Below are 22,343 nucleotides of genomic sequence, written 5' to 3'. Positions count from 1 at the left end.
AGATATGTATATAAATGTATATAGATGTAAAGACATTTATATAAACTCTAGACCGGATGTTTGAGGGGGTCAGTGAGCGCTGACTTCCGGTCGTGGCAAAACAACAATACAGAGCAGGACAAGACGGTGAAGTTGAACAAATCGCTTTTCAAAGGTTCATCCGTCACATTTCATGAGTAAGTACATAGAAATAATCAGTAAAACTTTCCTGTATAGCATTTGTTCATTTTAGGGTTTTATAATTAAGCATTTTGAAGCTGGTGTCATATCATTTGCAAAATAAATAAACTGTAACTTATTTGTGTTTCTTTGTTGATGCATTAATATTAAAATAAATTATTAGTTACCCTGAACTGATCTAATTTGATGAGCAACCTTAACACAAAGGCCATTTGTCTTGCGGTTGTTTGAGGTTATTGAGAAGCCTCTGTGTTGTGAAACTAATATTTGTACACCTGTGTGCATTTTGTTAAATTTTTTTTAACTTTTTCCATGAATATGTAGGTCATATAATGTTTGCAAATTATCTTTTGCATGAATAACAATGAAAGTACATTACACATCAATGACTTGTTTTTGGATCTAATATAATGTTTAGCAATTTCAAAGACTGACACAATATAATAGCAATCTATTATAAACATAGCATATAAAAAAGATGAATGGGTTCTGTTAATACTCAAGTTTAATTATTATTTTATATAGATAACTATGAATTAGATAAAAAGAATTGTTTAAATAAACATGTGTTGTTATGAGAGATTTTCCTTGTTTCATAAATGTATTTCAGCTCCTTCGATTGTCATAAAGGTAATAAATGTGTTTATTTGTAAAGTACCATGTTGTTCCTTGGTGCGAATCCTAAATGCACTTCACACCTTTACCTGAGCTTATGGCTCATTTTTGACGAATTAACAGAATCAAGATGGTTGTAAAGATTCAGTTTAGTTGTGATTTACGTTCTCTCTTGTAACGGTGCTGGCGAGTGGCTTTTTGCCACTACCGGCGCCTATTTGCCATGGCGGCGCCGGCCAGTAGCTTTGACCACGCGGTCTAGAGTTTATATACAGTATGTCTGTGGTCGACACAGTCTGCACTATAGCTCTGTTTCCACCAGGCTCACACAGATTACTGCAGGCAAGTAGGCTCAGGCAGGTGAGAAAACCCCAGAACACATTAATGTACCTCATTAAGATGTTTTTATTCAATCAACATGCTGCCATCAATGTCCAGTTTACTAAACTTCAAACCTTGGAACTTTGCAAATGTTGGAAAACCACCAAAGAATGAGTACGGTAATTGTAATTTCAGTGCTCACATTTGAGCTGCATTTGATTTGCACTCGTGAGACAACTGCAGGACAAAAGGAGTCTTTCTCTGTGGAGTTTGCATCTTCTCCCTGTGCGTGCATGAGTTTCCTCCCACAGTCCAAAAGCCGTCTCTGCTTCTCACCTTGTAACGGCTGAGCAGCCCAGAAAGAAGGGTCCGACTCACTGGTGTGGTTGGATAAAGGCAAGGCATATTTATTTCTAGGACCATTCAGACAAAAGGTGTTTCTTTGTGTTTGCTTCTTACTCTGAAACACTTAGTAAACCTCTTCCTGGATTCCTGAGATGAATTTAGGCCCGAGATCCTTTAAAGCTTTATAGACATGTAGTAAGATGAAGCCAATCCATTGACATTAGGCAGCCAGAGCAGAGATTTAATGTGCTGCACTGACTTTCAGCAATGGTTAATGTCTGTATGAGTTTGAGTATATGTACACTGAAGGGATATGGGTACATTCATGAACTGTGATGGTTTATGTACATACATATTTAAATATATCAATTTGTTATTATGTACATGTATTAAATAAATTATAATCAACATCATCAAAGGGTTAAGAGTTCGTCGTTTGCCTTTAGTTTTTACTAAAACCTGCATCTTCAACTGAATATTGTCAGAAAACCTGCTGGTGAGCTGCGTCCATGTTTACTAGATATTTTTGTCATAAATGCTGTTTGTTGCTTTGAATGTAATACAGTGGACGTTGTGTATTTTTATTGTGGTATTCTGACCAGCTGCCCAACATATCTTGAAATGTCTAAAACATTATAACTGTGGCAGGAGCGTCTCGTCTGCTGCAAGGATGTCAAATTCCTCACAATGTGAATTATGTCATGTTTTCTTCTTTAAATCTCAAAACTGTAAGCTCTGCTCACGGACGAGTGTCCATGGTGTCTTCTGCCTTTTACCACGTGTCAGCTTGGATTGACTACCGCTCGCGAGAGTGAATAATGAAATATAGATCGTGATGGGGGGGGGGGGGGTGACCATGCGGAAGAATTCACTTGCACAATATGAAAGGTAGATGCTGCTGAAATAATACACAATAGTAAATTGGAGATTGTTGCTTTGGTTGGCCTGACATTCATTCAGAACAGTGAGAGTGTGCTCGATGTTCAACATCTTGTTTTATCTCTCCATAAATGCCACCCCACGAGAAAAGACCAGGCTTGTCATTAGGGCCATAATGTTCTGCTTTCCTCAGCACTTAGTGACTACCTTGGAGTGGCATTTGGTTCACAGGCAGGTCTCCTTTGCGACTCTATCAGATCTAGTTGTAGCGGCAGCGTCCTGCTGCTGAGAGAAATTAGTGTGACGTGAGTGCCGAGGCAGAACCGTGGCCGTGCTGGCAGCTGTAAAAACTAAGACGAGGAGATAATGGATGAAAAAAAACAAAATAAAACAAACCTTCTGCAGAGACAAGTTGTTCATACGTCTAATAATATTTTCTCTCTTTCACCTTTACATTAAAGTCTAAAATCTTTTCTTCTGCTCCTCGTCAGCGTCTGTTTGGCAGCTTCTCATTTCCTACTTAAAGACCAAACATGTAAGTCCGATTAGGATACCGGAACTTATATTTTCATTTAAGTGCCAATCAACAAAACAGAGCGTAGATATGCAGAGCCGTATTCCGCAGGCGGTTTGTGACGGCTGATCGGACTGTTCTGTGATCGTTTCACAGTTGTTCAGTTGTTTGTGGTGCGCAGGATGTCGTGCTTCTTCTCCCTCGTTCGCCTGAGAGCCAGAGGGTTGTAGTCATGGGATGGCGCACCACTTTCTTTACGAAGCACAATCCCACCGCTGGCATTGCGCTGAAGCTGTTTGGAACTACTTGGTTTTTAATCTCACTACAATTTCAAAATAAAATCCTGTCTTAAGACGTCACGTCATCGCTCAGAGTTGTAGATTTTTATGGCATCATCGCTTCTGTTGGATCTGCACTGTACACTGTCGAGGCGACATCAACTTGATTTTAATGCAGCTTTAAAGTTTTCCCATGAGAGGGGGGGGGTGGTGGTGGTGGGGGGGGGGGGGGGGGGGGGGGGGATATGTCTCTAAGATATGAATCTGGATGTCATTATATTATAGTCACCGTGATATGACAGATTGACTCCACGCTGACAGTCAACCATAGCGACGGCTTAGGGGCCGGTGGAAGCGTGTGACTTTTGGAGGAGTGGAGATAAAACTTTTTTCAAATGCCAGCTAGTCTGTGGCATTTACCAACGTGTGATCTTTTTCATATAATCTGCCTAAATGGTCACAAACACCTTGGCCCGCCAATGGTAATTGAGGTCACTCCAATACGACAGTGTGAGGTCTGAATCACTGCCAGCCGAGTGCGAAAGTGCTCCGTTGATAGCAAACCTTGTAGCTTCTATTTTCCTTCTTTTCTGATTGATTTAATCAGCTTTTACAAACAGCGGCCGTCATCGTGCTTAAAGATAATTGAATACAACCTAACATGAACTCAGAATAAAGAAAAACGAAAAAAAAAAAGGGTTCCTCCTTTTGCTGTTGTCGGTGTTTTCTGATAAAACTGTCAAGATGAAATGCAAATAAGATCTTTTGTGTGGAGCACCATTGTACATGTTGCCATGTAATGAGATAAAATGTGAGAACGAACGACGCACATGTGTTTAAAGGGCTAAAGACCCGGCGGCCGAGTGCAAGATCTTCACATTAACTCAACGTTATGTCTTATTAAATGAAACAGGAACTACTTCGCCTCAAATGTACACGCAAAATTCCTGCAGTTGGATGACTAACAATTCACTCATTTGCTGCGCGTTATCATGGGTGTTAATGCTGAGATCACTCCAAGTGATCCAATTCTTCTCATTCAATTCCGTCAGAGCTGATCAGCGCAGCATGAGGAGCTGTGCCAATGCATCTTTCCGCTGTAATTTCCCTACTTCTCTTATAATTCTTCCTGTAATGTCGTGTGGGAAACAGCTGGTTTAAGGCCCGTCTCATTTTTCTGACGTTGTTCCGCCACGGCAGCTTTAATTCGCCAGACAAAAACACTGTCACAGAGGGCCCATCAAAGTGAACACGAACAGATTTCAGATTATTTCACTTCCCTTCCAAAGCTAAACTCTCAAACTGTTGGTTTTGTGACGAGATCGTATCCTGCCGGGATCGGGTTATCGGGAGCACAAAGTCGCAGAAAACTCGAAATTTACAACAAAAGACAATAAAAATGCAAAAAGCCACTTTTAAAATCATTGCATCTATTCATCGCTCTATATTTTCTTTAAACTGACAAATCAGATTGAGGACGATGCCAGCTTATTTATTTGCCTTACAAATATTTTATATTTTATATTGATAACATAACATTTGTTTTGAAATAAACTACTGTGCTTGAATGCCAACACCTTACATGGAATATTCTGTCAAATAAGACATGTTTTCTTAATAACACTTGTGATTGTAGGACGGTAGTGCTCAATAATACATTATTATAACTCTCATTTACGGCATTTCTTATTTAGAAATAGTTTTAAAAATATGTTGGTCAGTTAAAATGAGATTTCATTGTATATTTGTCATGTAATCAATTGCATCTTTATACTGATTTGAAATCATTAAAAGTCTAGAAATAGCACTTATTTTCAATCTAAGGGTTAAAATTACACATATTTAATGACTCTTCTGTAAAGGAGTGTCACATTACTCTTTTATATACAAAAAACAAGATAAAAGCGTGAACACAAATCAGATGCTCGGACGTCTCGTACTGACTTCATCCATATTGTTGGAAGACATTTAATTTAATAGGATTTTATTACAAAGGAGTTTTCTGCCTGTTAGAAACTGAGCGTGCAAGAAGTATGGCCATACAATCACAATCTACTTCACACCACAGCCTGTTGTCTCACCCTCGAACCCTTCTCATGCTTCTGGACAACATCAGATGTGAAAGGAACTTTTGTGTGTGTGTGTGCGTGTGTGCGTGTGCGCGTGTGTGCGCGTGTGTGTGTGCGTGTGTGCTTGTGCGTGTGTGTATTCAGCTTTTCCCGCACCGTTCACACTTGTGTGTGTGAAGCCCTCGCTTGCATAAGAGATGACTCACTAATGACTGGGAATCACATATGATTATCATGATGAAGTTAGCCTTTCATGCTGTAAACACACACTCTCTAATATCTGTGAGGGACTCTGAGTGAGAGTGTCCGTTGGCATGCAGCGTTTGATTGTATGGATTTAAAGCACAGAATCGTCATAACCTTGTTGCCAGGTTTGCATCGACTTTTCTGTGAAGAGATTGAAGACATCAGAGGGAGGGACATTTGTTGTCATTTGTTTCAGGGAATCTTGATAGAATAAGAGTGAATGGAGTATAACATTACCCGTTTTTCAAACTTGAAAAGGGTATGAAGGTCATTCCCCTTCTCGTATGTGACAGGGGGAAAAAGTAGAATTACCCAGTCGCAGCTCATTTTGTGCTATAAAATACAATCAAGTTTTAAAGGGTGTGTCACTAGTGACGTATTCATCATATTGCATAGAAACAGTCATAATGATTTGATGATTACTTTTTTCCCCAGAAATCTGACAACTGCTGCCACGACAGCTGCTTGTCCCGATGATGAGGGTGTGCGTAAAATTTGCCGAAGTACTTTCAGATAGGAGGCGTCACTGAGATATATGTGATACCAGATAAACTGAGTGGGAAGGCTTTATTACTCAGCCCTCTCCACAATATGCAAATGTCTATCAGGGCTGACATTCAGAATTTAAACAGCACATGTCATGCACTGCGACGACGTCTCCAAACAACTGAGATGTCCTGATATCTTTTATTGTACAGCCAGTTGCATTAAAATGTGCAGTTTTCTAAAAATGCAGTGCAAAGTTTGATAGCAGTAAACATGTCGGGGTACAATATAAAAGCACAGCACCATCAGCCACTGTACAACAGTGTTCTGTGAAACTACATTTGGCTTGTTACGGCCCGTAAAACAAAGAAAAAAGACCCACGACTGATTCCTCCCGGCCTTTAAAACGTGCCGCACGATCACAGGGCGTCCTGCATATCAAGGTTGTCCTTGTCCAAGAGAGAGTCACTACAAAAGAATAACGTAAAAGATTGTGCATACATTAGACATCATATAATGCCACTCCAGTCCCAAATGCCCCACATGACTGCAGTAAAGATAAACTGACCTGAGATAAGCTTCTACACCCCCTGAACCGTGGTTACAGACCCAGAATAAACTACTCTTCTCGTGACATAGCAAGTTCAGAAACACAAACGTACGCAGGAACAGAGACACCCCACAGCCTAAAAGGGCATCACTCCACACTCAGTGGCTTCATGGAAAGGAATGGTGGCTGTGAAAACAAACAATCATTAAATAGATGAAACTTCTCATTGATAAATCTTTTTGCACATTCTCTGTGGGGTTCTGTACTTTTGATGTTTTGTGAATATTCATTTTGATCTCTCAGTCCTCGTTGGGTGATTCTTTCTACAGAGCTTAAACCTCTTTGGGAGCGTCAGCGGCATTTTGTTTGGCGGCCGTCTTATTGCCGTCTTGCTCAGCCTTCCTGGGCAGCCTGGGGCTGCCTGCAGCTCTCCTGCCTGTCTGAGGGCTGGAGGAGCCCGTTCCCAACTTGCGTTGGAGTAAGGGGCTCCTGGAGCCCTTTGGCTTGGACGGCGTCATCAAGGAGTCCATGACCTTCAGTGACCTCAGGCCGAGCAGACCACAGAAGTAGTTGCATTTGTGTTGTGAGATGAAATTCTCAAAAACTCTGGGATTCCCCTCAACAGATAGGCCCTGGTGCCTGCAGCAAAATACAACAAAATCAAATGTTGCTGTCACCGTTAGTGAAAAGGAAATGATCCGTAAAACAAGATTCCTGCCGTTTCATTTACAGCAAACAATTGAAAAACACTCACCCTGTTGATTTGACTGAAATCCCCACATTGGTGATCTTGGTGTCAACACCTGAAAAGACAACACGGTTGAGTGTAATCACTCCACTGTCCAGGTTTTTTTATTCAGATGCAGCAAACATGCTCTTTAATTTGCTTCAACATTAACTTCAACCTTTAGAGCAACAGATGTTCCAACTGGTCTTATGTTGTGCTAACTGCCTTTTCAATCTGAAACTGATCTCATGTGTGAATGTTGTGCTGTGGATTGACCTCTAACGCTACTCTTGAGGATGATGCAGTCATACAGTGCATTAATTATAAATCCAGTGCAATAACTATCATCGTATGCATCGTTGGCACTTCACCACTGCTTTAAATATGTGTTTTTTATACCTTTTACTTTGTGTTTTTATACTTTTACTGTTCTTTCTTTTTTTTTACACTTTAAAAAGCCTAGTTTGAGCCTTGTGCAGAATAATGTGGTCCTTGTATGCGCCTACTGGAGTATGTATTAAATGACAATAAAGCTATATCTATCTATCTTTATCTGACTAGAGGAAGCTGGCTTCATGTAACACGGGTCTGTTGAATGTGACTGTCGGCCTACCCTCCAGCCGAGTGAAGAGCAGGTTGCCATTGGTCCACTGAAAGATCCAGTGCTGCAGGGCGCTGCACTTCTGCTCCACATCGGAACCAGACCTCATGTCTATCCTGCCTGTGTGATCCAGGGCCGAGTATTTCTGATACACTCCCGTCAGGTCGGTCTCCACCGTGGCGTACGGGACGGTGTTTGCTGGTCGATACATCATGTAGACCGGAATAACCCTGTGTAAAGATGATTCCCGCCGTCATAATGAGTCGCAGAGCTGCTGAGCAGTCTTTGATCTGAAGATGAAAGTCAAACAGTTGGGAACTTTTGATGGAGAATAAACTGATTCTACTCACTCGAGACAAGACCCAAAGTTTTCCAGGACTCGCGCCTCTGCTGAGAAGATTTTGCAATATTCCCGGGCCAAGTTCTGGATTTTACACTCCTGTATGCAAATCATCCGAGAAGATCCAGTAAAGATCACAGCAGCCTACATCATTTATTTCAATCTTAATTTGATTAGTGTTGCAGTGATCCGGGGGCGGCGGGAATGAAATCTTGCTCATTTTAATGCTGCAGCGGTTCTGTAATTGTGTGACATGTTTTTACGTAAATGAATACGTTACAAAATCAAACCAGTCTCATGTACCTGCTTCACTGTGTCCAAGTTCTTCTCTACAAGGAAGCTTTCCTGTTTGCCTCCATAGGCGATGGGATTGCGAACCTTAATGATGCAGGTGTTACCCGACTCGAACACAGGCTCCAGACCATAGATGACATTCGCTCTCCAGACTTTGTGAGAGCAGCCGTCTCCAATATGAGACTCCCTCATCATGATACGGCCGAAAAAGTTGTTGCCCCACGCGCCGGAATCAGCCACGCCCTTGCTGAATATCAGGGGCATCATTTCGATTTCCTCTCCAACTGAATACACAAGAACACAAGAAGTGTAATGAGGGAAGCAAAGACAGAACCACAGTCCAAACACTGAAAACACTTCTTACCGCCAAGGTCCTCGCGCAAAGACATTCCAGCTAGTACTGCAAGAGAGCAGGGAAAAAGGCAGAGAATACCAAGTTATGGTCAAACAAAACAAAGCACCAATGTATTCTAAACTATTGAAGATGGGACATACTGTCTGTACTGAGCAGGATGTCAGTGGAATCCGTCCCATATTCATTTGTGATGGAGCATCCGTAAACACCGGAGTCTTTGCATGACGCCTGAACAATCGCAAGATTCACCGGAGTCTCATCCCCTGCACTGAAAAACAAAAACATAGTTTCATGTCGTGAAATCTTTCCAAATATTTAACTTGTTGGAACAGAGCACATCCGTAGGGTTACTCTGAGGCCTTACGATCTTGTCATCCGAGCAAGCTCCTCCTCATTTTTGTACCATGTGATAGTGGAGTCACTCAGAACATTGAAGAACTGGCACCACAGTTTCAAATGTCCGGAGGAATCGGCAAAGTTTTCACCGCGGATCTTACGGATAACCTGAGGAGCTGAAGAGAAAGAGAGACAACAGAGGCAGCATGAGGCCTGACGTTTTATCATCTGTAAAGTTACCTGGATATTTCCGGTTGTGTTTGAAAAAAACAACAAGCAAACAGTTTTTTCTTAATTGTCTGGAGACGATACCGTTTATATGGATCTATATATCTACATAAGAAACATCGTTACAAGTACTAACATTCAGACTCATTGGTATGCATTTAATATTTTGGGAGCTTGAGGAAAAAGTTGTCTCCACTGCTGGTGTAAATGTTTCAGAATCCATTTCCCGCTGACTCTACTGTCACGATTCTGAAATGAGATGGCAAAAATTGCTGTTGTAACCAAAAACAGTAATCAGCAATCAGTGTGATTACTTCAGCCCGAAAGCTCAATATACGGAACACCTGAACACTTTCCCCCAACAGCACTGCTAATGTGAAGCTCATCCACTGTGTACGACTGCATTTCAGCTCTCTGGAGTGACGTTAAAGAACCCTCATGTGAAATACTCTGATTTCCTGTTGGTCAGTTTCCACTCTCAGGATCTTGGTTTGGTTTGACTTATATTGGTATGAAGGTTGTGAATTATTTCTTTCAGCTCATTAGAATAGCAGAAACTACCAGCAGAGGGGGTACTTCAGCAGGAAAACATTTGTTTTGCATTTCATAGAGACTGAAGGAGAGCAGCTGGAAGCATCGTTTACTGGCATTCGTTACCTTTGAATGGGTTGTGTTTGTCTTTTTCTGCAGGTTTCTGCTCCGTCTGAACCTCATCAGGCTGCGAGGGACTCGGAGGCTGAGTTTCAGGCGCCGTCTTCCTTCTGCTCACGAAAGGAGAGCGTCTCTCAACACGAGAGCTTTGCTCTCCAGCAGCAGGCTGAAGTAGAGGTGACCGCCGGGACAGGCTTGGAGACGCAGCAGGGGTCACAGCAGGGGTCACAGCAGAGGTCACATCAGGGGTCATAGCAGGGGTCATAGCAGGGGTCATATCAGAGGTCACAGCAGGGGTCACAGCAGGGGTCACATCAGAGGTCACAGCTGGGGTCACAGCAGAGGTCACAGCAGAGGTCACATCAGGGGTCATAGCAGAGGTCTCAGCAGAGGTCACAGCAGGGGTCACAGCAGGGGTCATAGCAGAGGTCACAGCAGAGGTCGCAGCAGGGGTCACAGCAGAGGTCGCAGCAGGGGTCACAGCAGAGGTCATAGCAGAGGTCATAGCAGAGGTCACAGCAGAGGTCATAGCAGAGGTCACAGCAGAGGTCACAGCAGAGGTCGCAGCAGGGGTCACAGCAGAGGTCACAGGGCTTGTGGAGAGCTTGCTGCTCTGTGGCGATGCTTCTTTTCTCAGTGTTTGGTTATCATCTTGGTTTGCGGCCTCTGGGAGCTCCTCAGGTTTGACCTTGGGTGCTAAGATTTTCCGTCGTGCCCCTGAGGCCAGCTCTTGAGGAGTAGCAGAGGGAATCGGGGAAACACAGTTTCTTCTCTTTAACAACGGACTGGGCTCTGGAGTTGGGTTTGTTAATGAGTCTGACTTTACTTGTTCCTTGTCCAGCTGAACGACATGATTATTCTCTTGTTTTCCAGCACTGAAGTCACTTTCAGTGGGAGACACCAGAGCATTCTGCACAAAACCTGAGACAAGAGGACGTTCTTCCATTTTGTTCTGATCAGAATGTGATGTCAGATTAATTTCTGTAAACATCTTTTCAGGTTTGCTGTTGAGTTTTTGTCCTTCTGTAATATTTTGTATCAATTCAATACCTTTGCCTCGAATGAGCTGTTCTTCAGGGGGACCTGAAACACCTGACTCCTGAACATCAGCCTTTGTTTGTGTCGCCGTGACGGGAGATGCAGATTTGTGACTGACGGTTTCAGGTTGATTTGAATTATTTTGAAATATGTTCAGTTCGTCTTTCTTCGATAACAACAGAGGTGAGCTTTGTTTGACCGAAGAGCCTTTAGGAAGAATCGAAGGTGCTTCAGTTTCTTGGCCAATATCCATGACGTCATCATTGTATTTTCTGGCGTGTCTATATGATTCTGTTGTGCTCGCAGTGAGGCCTGAGTCGACCACAGCGATCGGTGGGACCACCAGAGGTTCTTGCAAAGCTTGAACACGTGATGGAATTTCATTTTGATCTTGATCACTTTTATTTAACTGATTATAAACGTCCATAAGTGTTGCCTTTATGGTTGTGAGAGGTGGATCAGCAATGCCTTTCTCAGTTTTCCTGCCTGTTCTTGGCTTTTTCACTTCAAACTTGCTTTTTCTCTCGGCGTCTCTCACATCCTGACTTGGCTCAGCGGCTGTGGCAGAAGAATCCGGTTCCAGGTTACAGTTTGCTGGTTTGATGGACTCTGAATTCAACAGTGAGGACTCAAGTGCTTTTATTTGTGATCTCAACAATTCAGCGACAGAAATAACTTTCGTTGCAGGTTTTTGAACTTCCTGAAAGTCGTTGACGGGATCCAGGGACTTGGTGCTTCCTGCAGGTTTTGGTTGGAGCGGAGGCGTTTCAGCTGTACCTGACTTCGGGGTCTCAATCTGTGGATTGGTTTTCTCCACCACCTGGGGTTTAGGTTCATTCTTGTCTGTTTCTTTCTTGCTTCTCTCATCCACGCGGAGTAAACCACCCTCCCCATCAGCCTCGGCTTTGGTCCTCTTCGCTCTTATGGGTTCAACCACATGAACTTTGACAGGCTCCACCTCCACCTCCATCTCAATTACTTTTTCATTTGGAGCCACGCTGTCAGCTTGAACAAATAATTCAACTCCCCCCTTAGCTTCTACCTTCTCACTATCATGTATTTCTGGCCCTTTGTCAGATTTTATAGCTGTATCCACTTGGCTTTGCAGGACTGTGGGCAAAATTTCACACTCCTGGGTGTTTCCAGCACCACCAGTCGGAGTCTGAAGGGCTGGCTTTGGTAGCCGTGTCAGAAGGCCTGAGTGGCTTTCTTTTGATTCCCTGGATTTAACCAACGTGTCCACTTTCATCTCATCACTGGTATCTTGAAGGCTGCTGTGCACGGAGGAGGTGTTGATGTCACGTCTGTGGATTTTCTTCTCTGTTGGGGTCTCTTGTAGTTCTCTGGAGCCGATCATGCGCCGGTCGGTTGGTATCTCAAGGCTGACAGGTGCATCATTCCTGCTCATCTTTGCATGGGCCTGCGCAACCTTGGGACATAACAGAAGCAGAGGTTTCCATGCTGTAAATACTTATTCCCTTATCCCTAGCTATGCTGGACATGCATAAACACGGGCAATTTGAAAAACAGCAACAGCGTAACCAGCAACAAGCAGAGAGAAGAAATGGAAATTCGGATGACCACAAATGATAAAGCTTACGAGATGCATCATCAATTGGGTTTTTATATTTCATTACTGTGAGTAAATTGAGGAGAAATCTTATGGAAAATTCAGCAAGTAGGTTTGGTAGCCCTGAATTACTCAAATGATGTGTTAAAATGGCACACCAATATAAAAGCAAGTATTTTGTATAATGAAATATTTTGCACCACAACTCTCATACAAGTATGTCTGACCAGTGTTACTTCCCCTCAAAGTCTGTGGTTGAGCTCAACCCCTTTTTAAACTACCACACCTCTCTATGTCACATGTCATTGCATCATGAATGAGATATTATATATCACAATATAGTTCAAGTGTCATTCTTTGAATCTTATGATGAGCGTCAAAATAGAACCACGGAGCTCATTTTGAAATACCCTTCTTTTGGAATCACACGTCATTAAAACGTATTAATGTTCATTTCTTCCCGTTCCTCCACAAAGCCCCGCGCAGGGAAGCCTATCGGGAAGGAAGCTTGCTATTTTACATGTATGGGCAGCCAGAAAGGAATGCAAATTATTTTAAGTGGTGCTCAAGCCATGCAGTGTTTCCGTCTTGGCTCTTAGTGCGGTCAGTGTTTAACTATGGAGCCCTGGCCTGTGGGAATTGCATAACCAGTGTAGAAAGACTGACAGTTGAATTGCGGGTGTTGTCAGAATCACAGTAACAATGCTTTCCTACTATTGGAACAAAATGTAGATTTTTCTTTCTTTCTACATAGCTAATAAATCAACAGGAGATGTTTTGGGATGAGATTTAAGCGTTCTCTTTAGACGAGGAAGTGGAGAAAGTTGTATCGGTATCGATCGTCTGTTCTAACACTGCGGTATATAAAGGACTGTAAGCGGAGTTCCCAAACCCTCAAACCAACAAGGTAGTCTGCTTAGCTCATGTCATATTAATACCAAGTCGAGTTCCCGATTTCATCTTGAGACCTTCAACCTTACGATATCAAATGCACTACGTCTATATACCTGTTGCAACTGTCAACATGTGCGTCATTTAATTCTTGTCACCCAGTGGGGCATGCTTGTAAACGGCTATAAATAGCTCCAGCGTGCTTGTGTTACTGATGAGGCCTGTCTTGGCAGCACAAAGCACCCATGAGCTCATGTGGGAAGGTTCACTCACCTCGCCTGGCGGTGCTGGCCTAGAGACAGACGCCTTTTTTTGGTGGGGGGTCGTTTGCTTTGCAGACGGTGTGTTTGAACGCTGAGGCAAAGCGGCCCTGCTGTCATGTGATTTGTCCACTGACTCACTGTCTCTGTGTGCTGCAGATCCACCGGAGGAGGCTTTTAACTTCACATCCACATCCATGACCGTGACCTGCTCTTGTGCACGAATATGCTTCTTTGCTGTGCTGACCAGTGGGGATGAGCCCCCCGACTGTGGTTGTTTGGAGGTGATGCTGGGAATGGGGCCTCTCATTTCAAAACTATCTTTTGCCTCTTTACGTCCAGCCTTCTTCTCAGGTGTGGCGGCCTGTTTGTCTTCAGCTCCTGATACGGCATGTCTTGTAGACGTAACAGCAGCTGGAGACACTGAGGCAGAAAGTCTGTGTTCTTTCTTTAAAGACACAGTCGCTCCAGGACTTGTACTCTCACCCTTTAAAGACCTTCGAGAAAATGTTTTCTCCTGTGTTGAGGGCTTCTGTTGTTCTTTTGTCGTGTCTTTTGAGGCTGAATTCACAACTGTGGAATAAACAATGTTCTGTACTTCCATGGCTTCTTCCGGACTCCATTGAGGCTTTGCAGTCTCCGTGCAGGGCGACGCTACTGAGGCTGAAGCTTCATCTTTGCTCCTTCTGTCAGTAGACACCCTCTCTTTACTCGTATCCCCCCTTGCAAACTTTGCGTTGCTAGAAATCTTAATCTTCTTCTTGACAAATGAACTTTTGGCTTGGTGTATGGTGGGAATCTTTTGAGTGGAGTCATGTGTTGCACTCTCGCCGGCACTATCATCGATGGCCTGTCCATTAGTCAAAGTAGACGCGACTCCGTTAGTGACTGGGACGGGCTCCTGCCGGACTTCCTCTACCTCCTGCAATCTGGTCTCAGTTTCTACGGCTGAATCCTGACCGATCTCCTCGCTGCCCTCGTCCTCCAGGGAGCTTGGCGTGCTGAGGAAGGCCTCCGTTGTGGAGCGGCGTTTCCTCTGGGTGCGGTCTGGGCTGATTGTTCGCAGCGGCTCCTGGTTCTCTTTCCCCTCCGCCTCCTTGCGTTTGTGTTCGGCCTTCTGTTTGAGCTTGGCAAAGTAACGCTGGTGGATTTTGAACTCGTTCATGTCGCCCACCTCCAGAACCCCCGAGCAAGACACGATCCCTTTACAGTTGATGGCTGAGGCCTGGTATATAGCAGCATCCTCCACAGTGCAACTGCAGAGTAGACAACAGTCAATCAAGCGACTGTCCAACCGAAAACAAAACACAAGGCACAACTGATCACGGAAGTTATTCTGTGAGACAGCCAGACTCTTTTTAAAAGACATTTTTTTTCCCAGCCCGATATATATTAAAGACATTACCAAACAGTTTCTAAACAGTTTACTCGTGGATATTTTGTATGTTTAAAACTAATGCAGTCAAAAACCTTGTAAAAGTGATTCCATATGTACCTACTTGTAAATATGCAGGGAATGATTTTGTCCGTTGCGGAATATTTCATATTTAGGTAATCCACAGTATCTGTCCAACTGCATGTCATCTTTGTACCATGTTACTTGAGGGGCTGGGTGTCCTAGAAAGAGAAGGAAGGTTGTTAAATATTCCAATATTTATCAGATGAACTTTTTTTTCTCTAAATGCTACAAATGAAAAAGTCTTGAGATGTTTTACTTTCCGTTTAATAAATACAAGACATGTGGATATTTCACTGTTTGAATGAAATTATGTTAAAAAAAATAAATAACTTTTTGTATTGTAAATTGTTGATGCGCCAGAATTATCTTAACAAAATCCTCACAAAGTCTCTCTCCAGGCATCGCCTGTGATGCAGTGTTTACCTGTCACCACACAGGAGAACTTCACGGAGGAATTTTCCGACACAGCTTTTGACTTCAGGGTAGTTTCGAACGTGGGTTGCGTCTCTTCAGTTAATTGAGCAATCACACTGCAGAGCGTGCTCCTGTGGAAAACAAGGCTCACCTGGTCAGCCACAATGTCCAATTACACCACACCGACCTGATTATTTAGTAGTTTTCAGACTAAAATACTGTACAAATTTAACTATGTAGTCATTTTCAGACTTAAGAACAAAAACAATTTACCAGGAGCAGTGATGTTTTTAATTACAGACCAAATATTGGAGATGAAAACTAATATAAAGCTTCAAGATTCATGACTGCTCATGATGAGAGTTCATGACGTATGAGTAGAATATTGTCTTGAACAAAAAAACTGCCATAATGTGTGTAATATCAGCCACTGCTTCATAAAAACAAATGATAATATTGGAGTTTGAGTCCAGTTCGTGGCAACAAAAAAAGAAGATCACACGTTCCTGTCTCACAGCCCACTTTCAAAGACAAAATGTAGTATTTTTTTCATAATCGTTCATTTTGAAGTGAGCAAGCACTCTTCCTTTGAAAGGTCTCATTGTTCGTATGACATTAATTACAGAAATTAAATGCATAATGGCTCAAGAATATTGAACCACTATAGCATGTGCATAGGGAGCCTCTCACGGGGTGGGATATTAAATGTGAACTTTTCCACGCAGACTATAAGAGCATGATGTACACTGTATGCGTAGCTGATCCATGTCTGGTGTTGACGTCCATTTTAATGTTGGGTCAGCGCACAATTTAATGATTCTGTTACGCTTCCTTGACTTTTACTAATGATTAAGCAAACGCATCAGGACACCAGAGCTAAAAACAGTCACATTTCTTAAATATTGTTCACATTATTTATGACCTATTGCAGATAGACTTGATGGTGCTTCTCATGCTTATAGAATTAAAAGCCAACCCAAAGTTAATGATTTAAAAATATCTGTAATTTATACATAAATTGAAAGAAATTAAATTTGGTGTCAATTATTTTGTTTAATGGTCTATGCAGATAATGATTGGCTTTATTTACGCTTGGAACAATATGCATCTCTTGGATGTTTGGTTGTAATCCATATTAGCCGGGAGCTGTTGTCCTGTTAAACACTAACAAACAACAACACAACTACGCTGAACTACAGATTCCTCTTGACAACAATGGGAAACTCACTGCTGATCGATTTCCCTCTGTGCTATTAACTTTAAGGAAGTCAGTTCCGGTGAACTCAATAAGATCCCTCTATCTCTACACACATCTCCGGAGCTGAAGGACAACACCACTTGTTCCACGAATCTTTCCATGCCGAAGCTGTCGTTCAGGCTCAGTATGAAATGGCCATGATGCATAACTGAGATTCTCCTCCTAATCAGTAGTTTATTTAAAGTCCCTCTACCAGAATCCACACCGGAAAAAATTTAATATTTAGATCCCAGCTTTAGTTTATATAAATCTCTAATAAATTGTCAAAACCTTTCTGAAGGAAATTCCTTCCGTATTTCCATCATTTACATTTTGCGGTACATCCCCGGGTTTGTTGATGTCTCAGCATCACGGATATTCCTGAAGATCCTGAAGCAAGATCCACGATCAGTTTCACATTTCAGACTATTCTCCTGGCTTGAAGACTGTTTTTTGTTTTTTTTGCCAAAGTCTGGCTTTTTTGGGGCTGAATCGGTCAAATGTTGACATTTTTGCTGCCGCGATGACATATTTGATATCCCAGAAACCCTTTCAGCAGGTTTCCGAAGATGACGGCAGGTCGTGAAACACAATCAGTTTGATGGCTGCAAATTCCAGTTTATTTGTGATCGACTTTGATAATCGATTTAGGAAACTGGGGGTTGGAAATGAGTGTAAATGAGAGTTAATGCTCTTTTGTTTCTTTTCTTCATGTATTAGTTTATTCTCGGTGTAGAATGGGAAGTGTATTTTAAAGACTTTTTATGGTAGAGTAACTTTAAACTCTGGTGACCTTGGCAACAAACAAAGAAACATGCCGGTGACACACATTCAGAACAGGTCAAGAAAATGTTTTTTGAGTTGCTGCACAAGGACGTCCAACAGAAAGTCAGAGGGAGGAACCGCACCTGGTTTCTGGCCTCACGTTGGAGAGGTAGCTGCAGCTGCCGGGCCGGTTATTCCCATTGCCATTAGTCCCATTGATGGTTCTTCCATTGCCTAGAGAGGAGCGCGATGCCGTCCTTCTTGAATCCATCTTCCCCCAGAAAAAGGATTTGTTGAAAAGTTCTCCAAGGAAAATAAAGCAGAAGTCTTGTCGTCACTCTCTGATGGACTCGCTTGACAAAAATGAAAACTGAGCTGAGTGATGAAAAAGAGAGAAATTACATTTTGTCACCAGAGGAGGAAACAACAACAACAACAACACTCATTTTAACGATACAATATGAAGAATTGTGAATGGATGCTCTGTCTAGATGTAATAAAACCGCTCAGTATGTACCTCAACAATAGTACTTTTAAAATACTTTCTCGAGTCGGAGTTAACTCACCATCCAGGACGTTCATTCCCTCCTTTGACAGATGCCCCACAGCACTGACTTGGAGCGCTGCAATTTCCAATCAAACATGAGCATGCGTAGGTCCCGCTCTATTTATAGTCGGCCTGCAAATAGGCACAACAGCACATCGCACTTCCCCAAACTTTCCTTTGGATAATTTTACAACATTAAAAACAATCTGCCAAACAACGTAGAGCCACAATTTAACAGAAATACAAGTACGTGAACAACCGGAGAGCTATAAAAGCAATCCTTTCCAGTGAAACAAGTCCTCCTTTATCCCGTGTCCAACACAAGGTCGCCCTGATTTGGTAGTTCCCCGAATAGAGGGAGAGGATTAAAAAAGTAGGGCCCAGGGTTTTTTTCTTTTCTGTTACCAGAGGATTGCGTTGCAGAGAGAAGAGAGGGATCACTTGTGTGGTCGTGCCCTCTGCTGCAGATATCAGACGTTTTGGGTTTACGGAATGAAGTGAAGAATCATCTGAGCTTGTCAATCAGTTCGATGATGCTTTTGGTTTCAAGTTTCTTTTTTCTTTATTTTTTATACATCATAAAAATGTGGCTTGTTGACACAGAACCTCACATACAAGAACATCACACTGCGGTATTTTTATTCATTTAGAAGGATTTCTTCTCTAGTAAAGTCTTCATGTTTATAATATTGATAATAGGAGGGTGAAGCCGACTAAGTGTCCTGGTCTTCATTGTACAGTGGCTCACAATTGCAATGGGTCCCAAGAGGAAAAGCATTAGGAATAGAACAGCCTTATATAGGCTGATCCTACTGACGCTCTTATCTTCTCTCTCTCACACACACACACACACACACACACACACACACACACACACACACACACACACACACACACACACACACACACACACACACACACACACACACACACACACACACAGAGCGATCAGTCTCCTATTTCATTTTATTCACTATTTTACCATATGTACTGCAATAGTGATTGTGTTATACCAATATTCACTCAGTGTTTACAACCTGTGACCATGTTGGTTTCCCTTGAACAAATCAATATTTAGTAGAGACTCCAGTGGGAAGTTGATACCAACATGTCAAGATAACCTTAATGGCCCTTTTTATTTTTTCCGACTTGGTATGCCCCCTCCATGGTAAACAAACTGCAAATCCTCAAAGTTGTCTTTGACCCGGCTTTGCCTGATATTGGCATGATTTACAGCTTCCTGACTGGCTCAGGTTCAAGGATCTCAATGTGAATTATGTCTCCTGTTACCACATAGCGACATAGATTTTTTATTTGTCTGTCCATCAATCATGCCAAACTTTCCACTTTCTTCTGCCAGGGAGGGGGGTGGAGGCGGGGGGTCAGGGTGGGGGGAATTAAATTCCACAATTTAAAGTCTAAATACTCTTAAAATGACCATATGTCAACTTTACTACAAACAATATGGTTACATTGTGGTATGGTGATAGACACGTACTGTCTGAACACTTGGACTGCCCCCCCAGCTCCCCCTGAATGAGCTGGGACACACAGTTGCCTCAGCATGATAGGAATATGTTGGTGTGCACTGACAGATCAAAGCAGAGTGGCTGTGGAGACGGCAGCAGGCGGTAGACTCTCACATGACTGTATTTGACTGTGTTTCCTTCTTTAGCCTATGAGGTAACCTGTTGACTGTAGAAAAGGGATTTCCTATGTAGTACCAACATATCGATATTGGCAATAAAAACTATGATGCTGCCTGGCAGAAGAAGAAAAAAACTGCCCTTCCCATTTCTGTGCGAAAGATGGACGATTAAGAAAATCCTAAACTAAATCATTGATAAAGAAAACGTATGAGGAATGATGTCGTCCTGCTGCGGGCTCCATCATATCGGTATTTTAACAATCCTTTTCCAGCATTGCCTGCCCGTTGCCTCATGTCTTGCTATGAATAGCACTTTAGAAAATCCTGTTGTGGCTTGGAGTGACAGATTTATTAAGGCGCTACTGGTGATGCTTTCTGAGATCACTACCTCTGGCTTTGATCATATCGTTATCTGTCGTCCATAAACATTAATTGTTCACTATCAGAAGCGGAGACAGGATCCTCTGGGGCAAATGTAGATTGTTGCTATCAGCCATTAGGACCCTGAGTGCTCGTGGGCGGGTGCAATCCAAGCAACTGTTGTTCTGGATGTTTGCAGGGCTGGACGCCTGGTCCTCTCAGGGACAGACCCAAAAGGTATGAGGCAGGTTGGACAACTGTCAGCTCTTCAGTTTCACTGTGGCATGTATGTACCATCTCTATGCACGTCCAATAAATAGTGACCTTTCAGTGTCAGATACTGAACCTTCAACTTCCTCCTGTCACTCACTGTTTTTCCTCCAAATACATAATCGATGCCAGTAATAGAGAAAAATCATATGAGGCAGGTGGAAGTTGAAGGACGGGTGTGTCGAACATACAGTATGGCCCAGCGGTCAAAGCCAACGTGCCGGACAGTCGGGTGACCAGGAAAAACGTGAAAATTACCTTTGATTTTCCAACAAATGTAACTGCTGTACCGACATTTATTCACTGGAGATCTCATTGTTTTGATAAGAGTAGAAGATTTAACACAACGTCCAAGATGAAGGACGAGTTATGTCGAAAAAATTCTTGTAAAGTTACATTTTCTTCAAAAACCAAACGGTGAGGGTGAATTTGTGAAAGCGAACTTGCTGAAAGCTGCAGAAATCTGACAGCCTGAGAAGCGACAGGATTTTTTTTGCCAACATTAGCGTGAAGAGGAACATTTTTTCATCTGTCCATCTTATCTTGATCAGGTCCAGGATGTGACTGACGGCTCTGACTGGAGCGAACAATGGGCAAAGGGTCCATTGTTGCAAAAACCTTATCAGAAAATAGAGGTGCCAGATTGGTGACATGGTTTTTATCAAGGACATGGAAGTATCATGAAAATGGCCTGATGTTGAAATCGTACAAATAAAAAGAAGAAAGAAGATATGAGCTTCTTCAGGTTTTCAAAATCTATATTTTTATTTATGAAATTAAATATATGTTCTTTTCATAATGTGCTTGAACGTCTGCTCAGTAAACCAAAGGAAAACATTTTATTTCAAGGTTATTATATGATAATTTCACCGGTCCATCCCCCGTGTGATCACATCGGGATGCATGGTCACTGAACTAAAACGAGTTTGACACCCCTGGTTTAGAAGCCGGCCATCAGATAACACCTGCCTTCAGAATATAACCACTTAACACTTTCATGCTCAATTTCAGTCAAAACAGGTGCAAAAGCAGTTATAGTTCTCATTGTAACCGTAGTTGTGTTCCGATTGGAGCTGCTCAGACAAAGTCGCCTCTCACTGTGTGTTTGAATGGCGGTGCTCAAACGCTCTCTGTCATTTGTTGGCTTTGGAGTGCAAGATTAGGAGGAGTAAAATGAGCATGTTCGCAGGAGTGGTAATCTTCAGGAAATGGTGATGAAATCTTGAACTGACCCACTTGAAGCCAGAGGCCAGATCCTGCTCAGAGTGAGCACGTATGCTGACCCGTATTAAGTGTTTCCCTAATCAAGTGATTGAGTCGGTTCATACAGTTTTATAATTCATGTTATTTAGTAATGCAATGATGAACAGCATCGATTACAAACGGGGCTCTTGATGAGTGTTAAAGGGGTCATTTTGTGCAAAATTAACGTTTTAATGGTTTTCCAACAGTAATAATCGTTCTCATACCAGGAATGACGCCCCAGAAGTGAAGAAAGTCTGTCCTCTCTCTCCCTGGCTTGTTTCAGTTTTTAAAAAGTGTGTTGCTCCAACCAGCCAATCAGAAATCAAACCCTATATAGTCTCATCGGGGGTTTAGCCAATCCCAATCAAGGTAGACCCTCCCTTGACCCTCCCACTATTAGGCAGCTCTGCTCTGGCACATGGCACCACGGGAGGAAGTACTTCCGCCTCTTCCCATAGATGGGCATGTGTGGGTGGAGCCAGTCCAGCTCACACAGACACAGCAGATTCTGAATGGAGCTCCTATGATCCAATATTCAAATGGGGGGAAATCAAAGAAAAGCTGGATTTGGGCCAATAAACTTTGAATAAAATGTTTTTAACCAACGAGACCATGTGAAAGTGT

At 42.6% G+C, this 22,343-nt stretch overlaps 1 protein-coding gene across 1 annotated transcript; it reads right to left on the bottom strand.

The window, feature by feature from the left end:
- Window positions 1–5,071: 5,071 nt before the first annotated feature.
- LOC308126966 (alpha-protein kinase 3-like) lies at window positions 5,072–18,293 on the bottom strand. Its single transcript, XM_080491682.1, has 14 exons — window positions 18,216–18,293; window positions 17,793–18,024; window positions 15,657–15,778; window positions 15,274–15,391; window positions 13,788–15,030; window positions 10,022–12,482; window positions 9,165–9,312; window positions 8,941–9,068; window positions 8,810–8,845; window positions 8,455–8,729; window positions 8,162–8,250; window positions 7,824–8,041; window positions 7,238–7,286; window positions 5,072–7,122 (listed from the first exon to the last, which is right to left on the bottom strand). Exons 2-14 carry the CDS (start codon window positions 17,918–17,920, stop codon window positions 6,816–6,818), a joined length of 5,322 nt encoding a protein of 1,773 aa, XP_080347808.1. The 5' UTR covers window positions 17,921–18,024; window positions 18,216–18,293; the 3' UTR covers window positions 5,072–6,815.
- Window positions 18,294–22,343: the final 4,050 nt, after the last annotated feature.

The sequence above is a fragment of the Lipophrys pholis genome (genome assembly GCF_963383615.2).
Source record: "Lipophrys pholis genome assembly, chromosome: 2".
In the NCBI taxonomy this organism is placed as follows: Eukaryota; Metazoa; Chordata; class Actinopteri; order Blenniiformes; family Blenniidae; genus Lipophrys; species Lipophrys pholis.
Note: the sequence above shows the minus strand (reverse complement) of the source record. Positions and strands in the feature narration are given on the sequence as shown.